The 13694-nt window shown below is 41.1% G+C and overlaps 1 protein-coding gene across 1 annotated transcript in view; it reads right to left on the bottom strand.

Annotated features, from left to right (window-relative positions):
* PIBF1 (progesterone immunomodulatory binding factor 1) overlaps positions 1–13694 on the bottom strand; it is a 216398-nt gene that overhangs the window by 29951 nt on the left and 172753 nt on the right. The window contains exon 16 of the mRNA XM_049778914.1: positions 12480–12564. Within this exon, the coding sequence (XP_049634871.1) occupies positions 12480–12564 (85 nt within the window). The remainder of the gene's footprint in view (positions 1–12479; positions 12565–13694) is intronic.

The following is a 13694-nucleotide window of genomic DNA, read 5'->3' as shown; positions in this document are numbered from 1 at the left end:
AGGCAAGTGTGGGGCCCTCGCCCCTTGCAGTTTCTTAGTAAGGAATGGTTGGCTAACTCTGGTTAAATACTAACTGGTCCTGAGTGACATTATTGGCAAAAGAACCAAGTAAAAGGGTGGAACATGTTTCAGGTTTTAGCAAAAATGCCTCATGTGTTACAATTATTTATCATTTTATAGAGGCCTGACAGTCTTAAAAGCTACTGTGGCTATAGCTATCATGTTGAGGACACAACCCCCCCCCCCCCCACCACGCCCCACAGTTTTGGAGCCACACCTGGGGTTATTCAAGATCTACTTCTAGCTCTATGCTTGGGGTCATTCCCAATGGTATTCAGAGGATCATGTTGTAGTACCCAGGACTGAGCTTTCCACATGCAAATAATCAAGTTAGCCTGTTGAATTCTTTCTTTGGTCCAAGCTGACTTCTGGGTCTCCTGAGAAGTGCTCCATGTGGGCCCTATTAAAAATAGTTAATTGGGGGCTGGAGAGGTGGTGCTAGAGGTAAGTTGTCTGCCTTGCAAGCTCTAGCATAGGATGGACCGCGGTTCGATCTCCCCGGCGTCCCATATGGCCCCCCAAGCCAGGAGCGATTTCTGAGCGCATAGCCAGGAGTAACCCCTGAGCATCAAACGGGTGTGGCCCCAAAACAAAAAACAAAAACAAAAACAAAAGTTAATTGGGGATTGGAGAGATAGTACAATGGGTACTACTTGCTTTGCAGTCAGCCACCCTGGGTTTGATCCTGGCACTGCATATGGTCCCCCAAGCTTCATCAGGAGTGATAGATACCTGAGCAGAGCCAAAAGTAAATCCTGAGGACAGCTGGGTTTAGCCCAAATCCTCCACCTTCACCCCAAAGTGTATATTGTACAAATGAGACAGCTCAAAGAATTGGAGGCTCAGGTTCAATCCCCACCATGACAGGGTCCCCTGAACATCGCCAGGAATGACCCCTTGGCCACGAGCCAGAAGAAGCCCTCTAGCAATGGCAGGTGTATCCCCAAAACAAACAAACAAACAAACAAACAAACAAACAAACAAGAGATTAGTTACCTGTGCATAGCATTATTTGACACCAGGGAACAAGATATTTTTCAAGCTAGTTTCTAAGTCTTTGTTTGACTGTTCTATTTATTTTAATTTTTTTTTTATTTTAAATTTTAAAAAGCTTTTAGTTTTGATTTTCAGGTTTGGGGCATACTTTGAGATATTCAGGGGCAATGCAGTGCCAGAAGAGGAATCAAGGCCTCCTGCATGCTAGGCATGCAAACAGCCTATTGAATCATCTTTCCAATCCTATTTATTTATTTATTTATTTTGGAACACACCTGGCTGCATTCTGGGTTACTCTTGGATTGGTGCTTGGAGTTGCCTGTGGAATCATGGGGTTCTGGAAGTCACACCTGTCCTCCAGCAGGCAGCTCCAGCCCATGGAGCCATCTCTCTGGCCTAGCTTGAATTATTTGCTTGGAGAGTACTTAATGTAATTGTTATTCAAGACTAGAAAAAAAATCACAATTAGTTAAACAAACATGTTTGTTTGTTTTTTTTTTTGGCCACACCCAGCAGCACTCAGGGCTTACTCCTGGCACTACCCTCAGAAATCACTCCTGGCAGGTTCGGGGGGGGGGGGGGGCCATATGGGATGTCAGTGATCAAACCTGGGTCTGTCCTGGGTCATCTGTGTGCAGGGCAAATTTCCTATTGCTGTGCTATCACTCCAGTCCCCAAGTTAAATAAACATTTAAGTAATTACTTCTATACTAACAATTGTGTTATAGGCACACACAAGTATCATACTGTCTTGGGCAAGACAGATTTATGGTTACATTGAGTAATATGACCATTAATAGAAATATTTTAAAATTGGCAATGAGATTGGAGAGATAGCTCATGTACTGAACCCATACTCTGAACCCATGGGGGGATGGTGTTGAGTTTAATAGCTGGTCCAATATGGTCTCTCCACTGAGCACTGATCCTGGAAGTTCCTAAGACACAATGGGTATGGCCCTAATCAAACAACTAAAAGAAACAAAAAGTTAGGGTGCTGGAGAGATATTACAGTTGCAGAGTATTTGCCTTGCATGTGGCCAACTCAGTTTTGATCTTCAGCACCACAAATGGTACCCCCAAGATGTGCCAGGAATGACTCAGCAGCACAAAACCAGAAGGAAGCCCTGAGCATCACTAGGTGTGGCCCTCAAACCACTGCTCCATACCACGCATGACATCAGAATTTAGGGAAAGTAGTAAAAGTTAAAGTTTTCTTTGTTTAATTAGGAAAGGCTTACAGAAACAAGCAGCATTTGAACTGACTCTTGAAAAAGAAGGCAAAGTAGGAAAGGAACTAGCTACATTCATTGAGTTACTATTTCATACTAGAAATGTTATTAGGTTATTTTAATCCTCATTTGATCCTGAAAAGTATAGAGCACTGTTCTTTATACACCAGAAATACAAGTGCATGCACTGTTTGTTGAGCTATCTTCTATGGTCTTCTTATGATTTGAAGATGTAGATGATGTAAAAAATCTAAAGATAATTCCAGCCTTAGATATAATGAGATCTGGGCCCGGAGAGATAGCACAGCGGCGTTTGCTTTGCAAGCAGCCAATCCAGGACCAAAGGTGGTTGGTTCGAATCCCAGTGTCCCATATGGTCCCCCGTGCCTGCCAGGAGCTATTTCTGAGCAGACAGCCAGGAGTAACCCCTGAGTACTGCCGGGTGTGACCCAAAAACCAAAAACCAAAAAAAAAAAAAAGAATATAATGAGATCTAGTATATATAAACACGTACATGGGGGACAGAGCGGTGGCACAAATGGTAGGGCATTTGCCTTGCATGCACTGATCTAGGATGGGCCGCGGCGGTTTGATCCACTGGCATCCCATAGGGTCCCCCAAGCCAGTAGATTTCTGAGCGCATGGCCAGGAGTAACCCCTAAGCATCACTGGGTGTGGCCCAAAAACCAAACAAAAACTAAAACAATACAAACCAAAACCTCCCATATACATGGTAGAAAATAGAAAGCAATTCTGAACCAGTGTTCCTGATTATCTTCAGTTTAAGTACAGTGCAGCTAGAGAAAACTACTATAAATATGACATTTCAATTTGATAATTATAATAATTATTTGGGGAGGGTTAGGGCCACACTCAGCGGTGCTCAGGGGTTATTCCTGGCTCTGCACTCAGAAATTGCTCCTGACAGGCGTGGGGGACCATATGGAATACTGACGATTGAACTCAGATTGGTCCCAGGTTGGCTGCATGCAAGGTAAATGCCATACTGCTCTGGCCCCTCAAATTAATAATTAGTTTATGCTTTTGTAATATAAACACTGATCATTAAGCAGCTCTCTCAAATTTTTATTTTTTATTTTTGGTTTTTGGGCATACCCAGCTGTGCTCAGAGCTTATATCTGGCCTTTTGCTCAGATATCTGTCCCATCAGGCTTGATATGTCCCTAATACTAATAGTTGATATGTCCCCAATGTCCCTAATACTCATTATGGGAGACTATAGTCCAGGGTACCAGGGATTATCCTAGGTCAGCAGCATGCATGGTTTCTTTGGGGGGCACACCCAGCAGTGTCCAGGGGTTACCTGGCTCTGTGCTCAGAAATTGTTCTTGGCAGGCTTGGAGGACCATATGGGATGCCGGAGATGGAACCCAGGTCCGTCCTGAGTTGGTCAAATGAAGGTAAATGCCCTACTGCTGTGCTATCGCTCCAGCCCCTATTTTGTTTGTTTCTTTGGGCCACACCTGGGATACTCAGAGGCCAATCCTGGTGGTAGTTGGGGGAATTAGAATCTGTGTAGTTGTAACTAGATCTAGCATGCTAGATTAGCATCTTTACCTTTTTACTATCCCTCCAGCATCAAAACTTATATGTGTATGTGTATGTATGTATGTATACACACACATAGGTGGTGCTTAGGGGTTACTCCTGGCTCTGCACTCAGGAATCACTCCTGGTGGGCATGGTAGACCATATCATGATGATCTCAGATCGGCTGTGTACAAGGCAAATGCCCTATCTGCTGTACTATCACTCCAGCCTCTATTTTTGAAATAAATGTGGTTTTTATTTGGGGGGGGGGTGTTGGGTCACACCTGATGGCAGTTGGGTTATTTCTGGCTCTGCACTCAAAAATGGCTCCTGGTTGGGCCCGGAGAGATAGCAAAGAAATAGGCATTTGCTTTGCATGCAGAAGGTCGGTGGTTCGAATTCCAGCATGCCTGCCAGGAGCAATTTCTGCGTATAGAGCCAGGAGTAACCCCTGAGCACTGCCAAGTGTGACCCAAAAACAAAAAAACAAACAAACAAAAAATCGCTCCTGACAGCTCAGGAGACCATATGGGATGCTGGGAACAAACCTGAGCCAGTCCCAGGTCGGCTGCATGCTATCCTCTGACCCATGAAATAAATGCTTTAATTGAATCACCATAAGACATAGTTACAAAGTTGTTATAACTGAGTTTCAGTTATACAATGTCCATACAACACCCATCACCCATACCTTAACCAGTGCACATTTCTACCACAAATATTCTGTTCCCCTCCTTTTCCCCACCTGCACTCTCTACCACTTGCTTGTCTCTCTCTCCCTCTTCCCCTGCCCTCCTACTCAAACCTGCCTCTGGTTCTGTTTAGGGATTATTCCTGGCAGTACTTGAGAGACCATACAAAGTGCCAGGGATCAAACCAGGAATTTGCCATGTGCTAGGCAAGTGCCTTAACCCCTATAATGTACTATCTCTGAGGCCCCTGATTCTACTTTTAAAATAGATTTCAAATTAGTTCATTTTTGTTGACTACTGTTATTCTGCACCAGTCTAATTCAAGACTAAGACTAGTACTTCATTATCATCTGCAGATGGGGGCTGGATCTCTAGTACAGCAGGTAGAGTTCTTGCCTTATATGTGGCTGACCTGGGTTTGATCTCTGGAATCCCATATGGTTCCCCATGTCCACCAGGAGTGACACCTGAGCATGAAGCCAGGAGTGAACTGTGACATGGCCACATGTGGCCTAAAACTAACCAATGACCTCTTTAAAACAAAACAAAACAAACTTTTAGAGTTCTTTTTTGGTTTTTGAGCCACACCCATTTGATGCTCAGGGGTTACTCCTGGCTATGCACTCAGAAATCCCCCCTGATTTTATGTAAATATGTACCTAAAATGTTATTGTCAACAATATGTAAGACACTATGATCAAAATAAAAATTATATTAAAAAAAAAAAGAAAAAAAAGAAATCGTCCCTGGCTTGGGGGGATCATATGGAATGCTGGGGGATCGAATCGAGGTCCGTCCTACGCTAGCGCTTGCAAGGCAGACACCTTACCTCTAGCGCCACCTTCCTGGCCCTCTTTTAGAGTTCTTATGACTACCTTTATATAAATACAGAAGGAATAAGAAAATGACCTTACATCAGCTTCTTAGAATTATATTTTTCTGGGTCTGGAGAGATAGCACAGCGGTGCTTGCCTTGCAAGCAGCTGATCCAAGACCTAAGGTGGTTGGTTCGAATCCTGGTGTCCCATATGGTCCCCCGTGCCTGCTAGGAGCTATTTTCTGAGCAGACAGCCAGGAGTAACCCCTGAGCACCGTTGGTGTGGCCCAAAAACCAAAACAAAAAAAAAAAAGTATTATATTTTTCCCTATTAGATAAACTGACGTGTCCTATCAGATATTTGGTTGATGAAAGATATATACATGGGGCTTAATCTTCTGTTCAATCCCAGAATGGAAGAAAAAAGAAACACACTTGTCTTGAAAATTTATATTCTAAGAACACAGAGAAAATCATACAAGAAAAGGCAGAATAAGGCTTACTAAAGGTGATTTAACAAATCTTGTTTTATAAAGGCAAGTATAAGTGAGCAAACATGAAGAAAAAAGTCACGGATTAAAAAATCTCCTGAGGGACCAGAGAGATAGCTTGGAGGTAGGGCTTTTGCCTTGATGCAGAAGGACAGTGGTTCTAATCCCGGCATCCCATGTGGTCCCCCAAGCCTGCCAGAAGCGATTTCTGAGTGTAGAGCCAGGTGTGACCCAAAAACAAAACAAAACAAAATCTCCTGAGAAGGAAAGAAATTGAGTAGAGGAGGAGAAACACAAATATAAAAGGATGAGGGACAGGGACAAGAGGCCTCAGGTGCATTGGTGATGTTAAGAAAAGACAAAACTGGGGCCGGGCGGTGGCGCTGGAGGTAAGGTGCCTGCCTTGCCTGCGCTAGCCCAGGACGGACCACGGTTCGATCCCCCGGTGTCCCATATGGTCCCCCAAGAAGCCAGGAGCAACTTCTGAGCGCATAGCCAGGAGTAACTCCTGAGCGTCACAGGGTGTGGCCCAAAAACCAAAAAAAAAAAAAAAAAAGAAAAGACAAAACTAAATATACAAGCCAGAGACAACAAAAATAAAATCGAGACCCAAACTTTAACAATCAAAACATAAATTGGGCGTGTTATGCTGGCTAGCTGGAGGGTACTGGATGGTTGTGGATTGGATGCACTCTGGGAACATGGTGGAGGGAGGTCAATACTGGTAGTGGAATTGGCCCTCAAAATTGTATATCTGAAACCCAACTATGACGAGCTCTGTAATCACAATAAAAACCTTAAAAGTCTCTTGAAATGAATGTTCCCCAAGAAAAAGGGTGCTCTGATCTATTCTCTTACATTTCAAAATAAATCTTTAATTTGAAGTTCTGCTCCTATTACCTAAGAATGAGATCTTTTCTTTGAGTCTTTCCTTTTCCGCTTTCTTTTTTTTTTTTTTTGGGGGGGGGGGCACACCCGTTTGATGCTCAGGGGTTACTCCTGGCTAAGTGCTCAGAAATTGTCCCTGGCTTGGGAGGACCATATGCGACGCCAGGGGATCAAACCTTGGTCCTTCCTTGGCTAGCGCTTGCAAGGCAGACACCTTACCTCTAGTGCCAACTCGCCGGCCACCCTTTCTGCTTTCTTATAAAACTATTTAAAGTTCACATATTGCTTACTCTATGATTTTCTATTTAAAAAGTTTCAGTATAAGTGAAGACATTCAAGGGTTAAAAAGATTATAACATACTTGAAGAAAAAAGAACAAGTTATCCTGAGGCATCAAAAGTGGAAAAATAATAAAAGATATAAAACCTGGATAACTTACTAAAAAAAATTCTGAGTTTTCTGTCAATGTACATAAGTAAGAAATTCATTAGATGGGGCCCAAGTAGTGGCACAAGTGGTAGGGCGTTTTGACTTCCCTGCATTAACATAGGACAGGCAGTGGTTCAATCCCCCGGCATCCCATATGGTCCCCCAACCCAGGAGTGATTTCTGAGAGCATAGCCAGGAGCGTCACCAGGTGTGACCCCAAAACAAAAAAGAAGAAGAACAACAAAAAAATTCATCATATGACATAGCTTTCATTTTCTGACAGAAAGAAGAGTCAATATTTTTCCTGAAATTAATACAAGCAATAATTCACCATGAGATTTCTTCTGTTTAAATGGCATAAAGAAAAGATCAGATGCTTTTGTTTCAGTTATAAACGAAAAAAGTAGGGAGGGTTTTAAAAAAAAAGGAAAAAAACCCCCAAAAACTAAAAAAGTATTAGGAGACAGAGAGAAGATACAGAGAAAATGTCTGTGGGATAACTCTGGTCCAACTTTCCAGGACTACATATGAATCCCCAGCACCTCCAGGAGCAGTAATCAAAAAATTATTTGCATTTTTTGCATTAAGTTTTGCCACAAAATACATGATCAAGATTGAGTTACTTAACTCTTCCCAGCTCTATTTTATCTATAAAAGTAAGAATGAGGGGCCGGGCGGTGGCGCTAAAGGTAAGGTGCCTGCCTTGCCTGCGCTGGCCTTGGACGGACCGCGGTTCGATCCCCCGGTGTCCCATATGGTCCCCCAAGCCAGGAGCAACTTCTGAGCACATAGCCAGGAGTAACCCCTGAGCGTTACCGGGTGTGGCCCAAAAACCAAAAAAAAAAAAAAAAACAAAACAAAACAAAAAAAAAAAGTAAGAATGAAATAATGTCCCTTTTTGGAGAGCAACAAGGGGCAGTGCTGAGGATCAAACCCAGAGTCACACAGGCGTGGCATGTGCTCTACCACTGAGCCACATCCTTACCCCTATAAAAGTAGGAACAATGGTATTTAAGTGGAATTTAGTAAAGATTATAAGTTATGTAATATAAATTGAGGAGGTATTTAGTAGACTGTCTTAAAGTGCATAAGAAAATAGAGAGAAGACACCTAAATTTTTTTTGGTGAATTTTATTTGGGTTGTAAGGGATAGATAGATGTCTCTTGCAACTGAGACATGTGTTCCATCAGAGAAACAAATCTCTGGTCCAAGATTTAGTTTTGAGAGTCTATCAAGGCAGAGAGCAAGACACTCAATTGTGACTTCATGGAAAAGATTTTGGAAGGAGAGACCATTGGCTTTCTCCCCTCTTCACTCTGCCTTCAGAAAGAATCACAGATTGGGGCCAGAGCAATAGCACAGTGGGAGGCATTTGCCTTGAATGTGGCTAACCCTGGTTTGATCCTCAGCATCTCATATGGTCCCCAAGACTGCCGGGAGTGATTTCTGTATGCAGAGCAAGGAGTAAACCTTGAGTGCCTCTGGTTATGGCCCAGGACAGAACAAAACAAAAAAACAAAAGATTCCCTGAATATAGGTAGAAATGGAACAAAGTGATCTTAGACTGGAGAGAGTGGAGAGGTAAGAGATCTCAATTCAACTTACGATCACATCTTTTAGTTGTATTCGTTGGGCAGATCTTTTAACCTATACTTTTTGGTCATGTACTCTGAACAAAGCAATCTGAAAAAATACTCTTATTCTCTATACTCACCTTCACTTCACATTTTATGTATGTATGTATGTATGTATGTATGTATGTATGTATGTATGTATGTATGTATGTATGTATGTATGTATGTAATTATTTATTGCCACACCTGACTATAGTTAGGGCTTATTCCTGGCTTCAAACTCAGGGTTACTCCTGGTGGGCTGGGAGTGTACCATAGGGGATGACAGGGGTCAAACCTAGGTTAACCACGTACAAGGCAAGCATGCTATCCACCATACTAACTTCCCCAGTGCCCTTTCTTCACATTTAATATATTTTTCTAATAGGTCAACACATTTATTCTATTTCTGTTTATTTGGGGGGGGCAAGCAGTTCTCAGAAAACCATGCAATATCAAGAATGAAATTGTAACCCTTGTGCTATCTTCCAGGCCCAGTAGTCATTTTCTAAAGTTGAAATAGTAAGCACATACCACTCATATTTCCAAATATACATAGCCTCTTTCAAAATTTAATGCTGTAATGTATAGAATATGGCATCAATATTGATTGATTTTTCTCATTCCTAGAAATCTTCATCCCATAACAATGAAGAGCTTAATTCTAAGCTTACCATAGAAATAATGTTATTTATGTATTATTATGTATGCTATTTATGTTATTATGTATTATTTATGTATATTATTATTATAGATAATCTATAAATCTATAAAGAGATAGAGATAATGAAAGAAGTTCATGGTCATTCAATGAATGTCCTAAAATTTTCAACCAAGAAGTATCCCACAAGAATAATTCTTTTTTTCTGCTTTTCTCCTTCTGTTTTGTTTCTATTTTGTACCCAAGGGTACTTGAAGGCTGCTTCTATAGGGTACCAGGGACCCCGTGGTCCTGGGAATCAACCTCAGGGCTTCAGCATAAAAAGCATGCATTTCAGTCCTTGAAACTGTCTTTCCAGTCTTGTTTCCTTAAGGACAGCTTGATAACTACATAAATGAGCCACTTCGTGCCATATTACATGGCCATAAAAAGTTTTATCAGAATTGCCACTGACCAAAATGTTAAGGAAAGAGCCACCTAGGATAAAATGAAAAGCTTTAAAATGGGCATTTGTGTTCCTTATAAAGCATCAGTTGAATTGGAGAACAGTGAGCTGACTGCAGTGATGATGCAAAATCTTTTGACAGGATTCAGGGTGCCCACCTGCACCACGAACCCTCTGAGAGTCCTGTGTCTCCACAGAGCCTCCAACATTCTGTGTCTTAGGTGCTTTACCTTGGCCTCAGCTCTGAGTTTCACTTTTAAAAATTATATTTTCAGTTATTCTTATCCAACTGATATCTAGTGTCTATTCTGAGTACTTAGACCTCTGAGCCATAAACAGAATAAATTAATCAGCAGACTCTGTTTTATTATTTAATTGTTCAAAGAGAGCATTTTCCTGGGTCACAGACTAGTTTATTTCTGTATAAGCAGTTTGTACTTGCTTTTCCACCTGCATACAACATGTGACAGAAAACTTTCAGAACAATTAACAATTGTTCAATTAACAATTTATATTGCATATTTTATTATGCTATTTTTTTTTTTAAAAACACTTTTTCCAGGGCTGGAAAAATTCATTACATGAGATCCAAGTGGTGGCACAAGTGGCAGAGCATTTGCCTTGCACACGCTAACCCTGGACAGACTGTAGTTCGATCTCCCAGTGTCCCATATGGTTCCTCAAGCCAGGATTGACTTCTGAGTGCATAGCCAGGAGTAAACCCTGAGCGTCATTGGGTGTGGTCCAAAAACCAACCTCCCCCCCAAAAAAGAAAGGCTATTAAACATTGGACTATTCAGCTATAAATACCAAGATAAAATATTATTAAATATATGAAAATTGACAACTATTTAATTAGATATGCATCCATATGGATGTCATATCATGCAGCAGGTGGTAGACCTTTTATGCAGCACTAACAATTTTCATTTAAAAATATTTTTCAGGTACTTCTATTATCAATCTACTATTTGTTTTCATTTGGACACATAAATGATTTAATTATTCAGACATGATGGATAAAATATACAAACTTGCTTGTATATTTCTCAGAGAATAACATAACTCCCTAAAACCAATGACAACTGCTATTTTGAAAACCATTTATGCAGTTCTGAAAGAAAAGTAGCTGGTTGACTTAATGGACACATGCAGTTATTATGTCTTAGAGATTCAATTTTTGAATTTGAAAAATGATAAAACATCTTAAAATGTACATATTGAATAATTCAGGCTTTGTTTTTTCTTTGTTTGTTTTGCTTTAGGGCCACACAGTAGCATTCAGGGTTCACTACTGGCTCTGTGTTCAGAAATCTCCTGGCAATATTGAAGGAACATATGGGATGCTGGGGATTGAACCCAGGTCGGTCTTGGGTTGCCTGCATGCAAGACAAATGCCTTACTTGCTGTGCTATTGCTCCAGCCCATAGTCAAGATTCTTTAGTGAAAAATTAATTACTAGAAAACAGAGATATTCTAAAGAAATTAATAATCATGATGCTGGAGAGAGAGAGTTCAATGCACTGAGCACATGTTTTGCAAATGGGAGGCCCAGGCTCAATTTTCAGTCCTCTGTAGTCACATGAGCACCACTAGGGCAATTCAACAGTAACTAATGTAGAAATGAATAGCATGAACATGGCAACAAAGTCAACAAGAATGGGCATTCAGGGAGTAAAGAACATGAAGAGTAATTTATAAAGTATACAATATATAACACACACATGCTGTGGAGGACAGGCCTGATCCTAGTTTCTCAACCAATAGTCTTTGCCTACAAGATCTTATAGTTTCTGGTTGTATGAAATGAGCCTGGTTTTACAACTGGGGCACCCGGAAAGTCATTTCATTTTGATGCCATCACATAATCATGTTCTAGTTTGTGTGACTGCTGTGGACTTTACAATAAACTGTGGCCTTTTCAGATATCATTCCGAGAGACTCCCATAGCGTCGCACAAGTGTGCTTTGTGATGGGCAATAAAGTCCCAAGAATCCTGCAGTCTAAAGGACTTGCTTCTGATCTTCTGACGATCTATACCATTTGACTAAGAGAGCTGTTTAACTAAGAGAGCTATTTAGAGGCATCTTGAGAGAAACACAAAGGATAAGGATGCTAATTTCCATCTGATCTTAGTCATATTCACCATTTGGTCCACTATTATAAAACTAAATGAGTCCTAACCCCAATTGGAATAATGAATCAGCAACAGCCTCTGCCTTGGTTGTATAAGTTTGTGTCTTCAAGCAATAAAATTGTTTAACTAGAAAATACAGTCACCAATAAGCATGAATAAATCAAATAATCGTTTCTTTTCAGGATGAGCCTCCCAAGTGATGCTCAGGGGCTCCATGTAACTGTACCATTGGTTCAACACAAGGGCCTTAGGATATGATGCTGTTTGGGTCTTGTGGTGCACAACTACAAGGAGACACTACAGTGTCTCAGTGACCTGAGGCCTCCAGAAATGCACTTGGCCATGTAAGGCATGTGCCTTAACACCTATATTATCTCTCAAGCCCTATGATTCAATAGTGATTCAATAATATTCACCCAACACGAAGCTTACAGGGGTAAAAATCATGAGAAAGTAAAAAAAGTACCTCACGGTGATTTAGAAGTTGTTCTAGATCTAATGACATTTGATTCTTCATCTGCAGTAAAGCTGACTTTTCTTTATTTAAATTGCTGAGAAGAAAAACCAAAACAAAACACCAAATTAAAAAAGGGTACATTTCAACGTCTATTTGATAGCAAATGGAAAAAAAGAGAAATACAATAGCTTGAATAACAGGTAAATTATATTTATAGTCCATAGTATCAGATCAGTTACTGCAATGGTCCATTTAAACAATGGCCCATTTTATTTTACTTTACTTTTTTTTCTTATTAAAGTGCCATGATTTACAAAGTTATTCTTTGTGTGTGTGTGTGTGTGTGTGTGTGTGTGTGTGTTTTTGGGCCACATCCGTTTGATGCTCAGGGGTTACTCCTGGCTATGTGCTCAGAAATCGCCCCTGGCTTGGGGGGACCATATGGGACACCGGGGGATCGAACCGTGGTCCTTCCTTGGCTAGCGCTTGCAAGGCAGACACCTTACCTCTAGTGCCACCTTCCCGGCCTCACAAAGTTATTAATAGTTAAGTTATAGACATACAATGTTTCAGCACCAATCTCACCATCAATGTTAGCTTCCTTCCTGTCATAATCCCAGGTTCCCTCCCAAACCGCCCATCCTAGCCTGCCATCATGACAGGCACCTGTTTTTTTGTTTTTTTGTTTTGTGTTTTGTTTGGGTCATACCCATCGATGCTCAGAGGTTACTCCTGGCTCTGCACTCAGAAACTGCTCCTGGCAAGCGCGTGGGACCACATGAGTTGCTGGGGATCGAACCTGGGTCTATCCCAGATCAGCTGTGTGCTGGCCCCGTGAAAGGCATCTTTTAAGGTTGGTTGTTAAAAGTTTGGGTCTCTGATTTCAGCGTTGTGAGTCCACAGTTAGGATATTTAGCTCTGTGCTTTGTAACACTACCCATGCACCTGAATCTATCTTGTTGACCCTTGGTCCCCATTATTTTTCGTCTGTATTTCTTCCTCTTCACTCTATTTCTTTGCTTCTCCTCACAACACACTGGGGCCAAGGGTTACCACTTTAAACCACTGCACTTCCTCATGCAATTATTCAAAATACCACATTTCACATTTAAATGGTGTTATCATAACAATGATCTATTTTATAAGATTACTTTTCCTTCCCTCTATAATTATTCCACCCTCCTTTCCTTCCTACTTATCTTTTTCTTTTTAAAATTTTTTTAG

This window comes from Suncus etruscus, chromosome 8 (assembly GCF_024139225.1).
Source record: "Suncus etruscus isolate mSunEtr1 chromosome 8, mSunEtr1.pri.cur, whole genome shotgun sequence".
Classification (NCBI taxonomy): domain Eukaryota; kingdom Metazoa; phylum Chordata; class Mammalia; order Eulipotyphla; family Soricidae; genus Suncus; species Suncus etruscus.
This window is presented reverse-complemented; position numbering and strand designations above follow the sequence as displayed.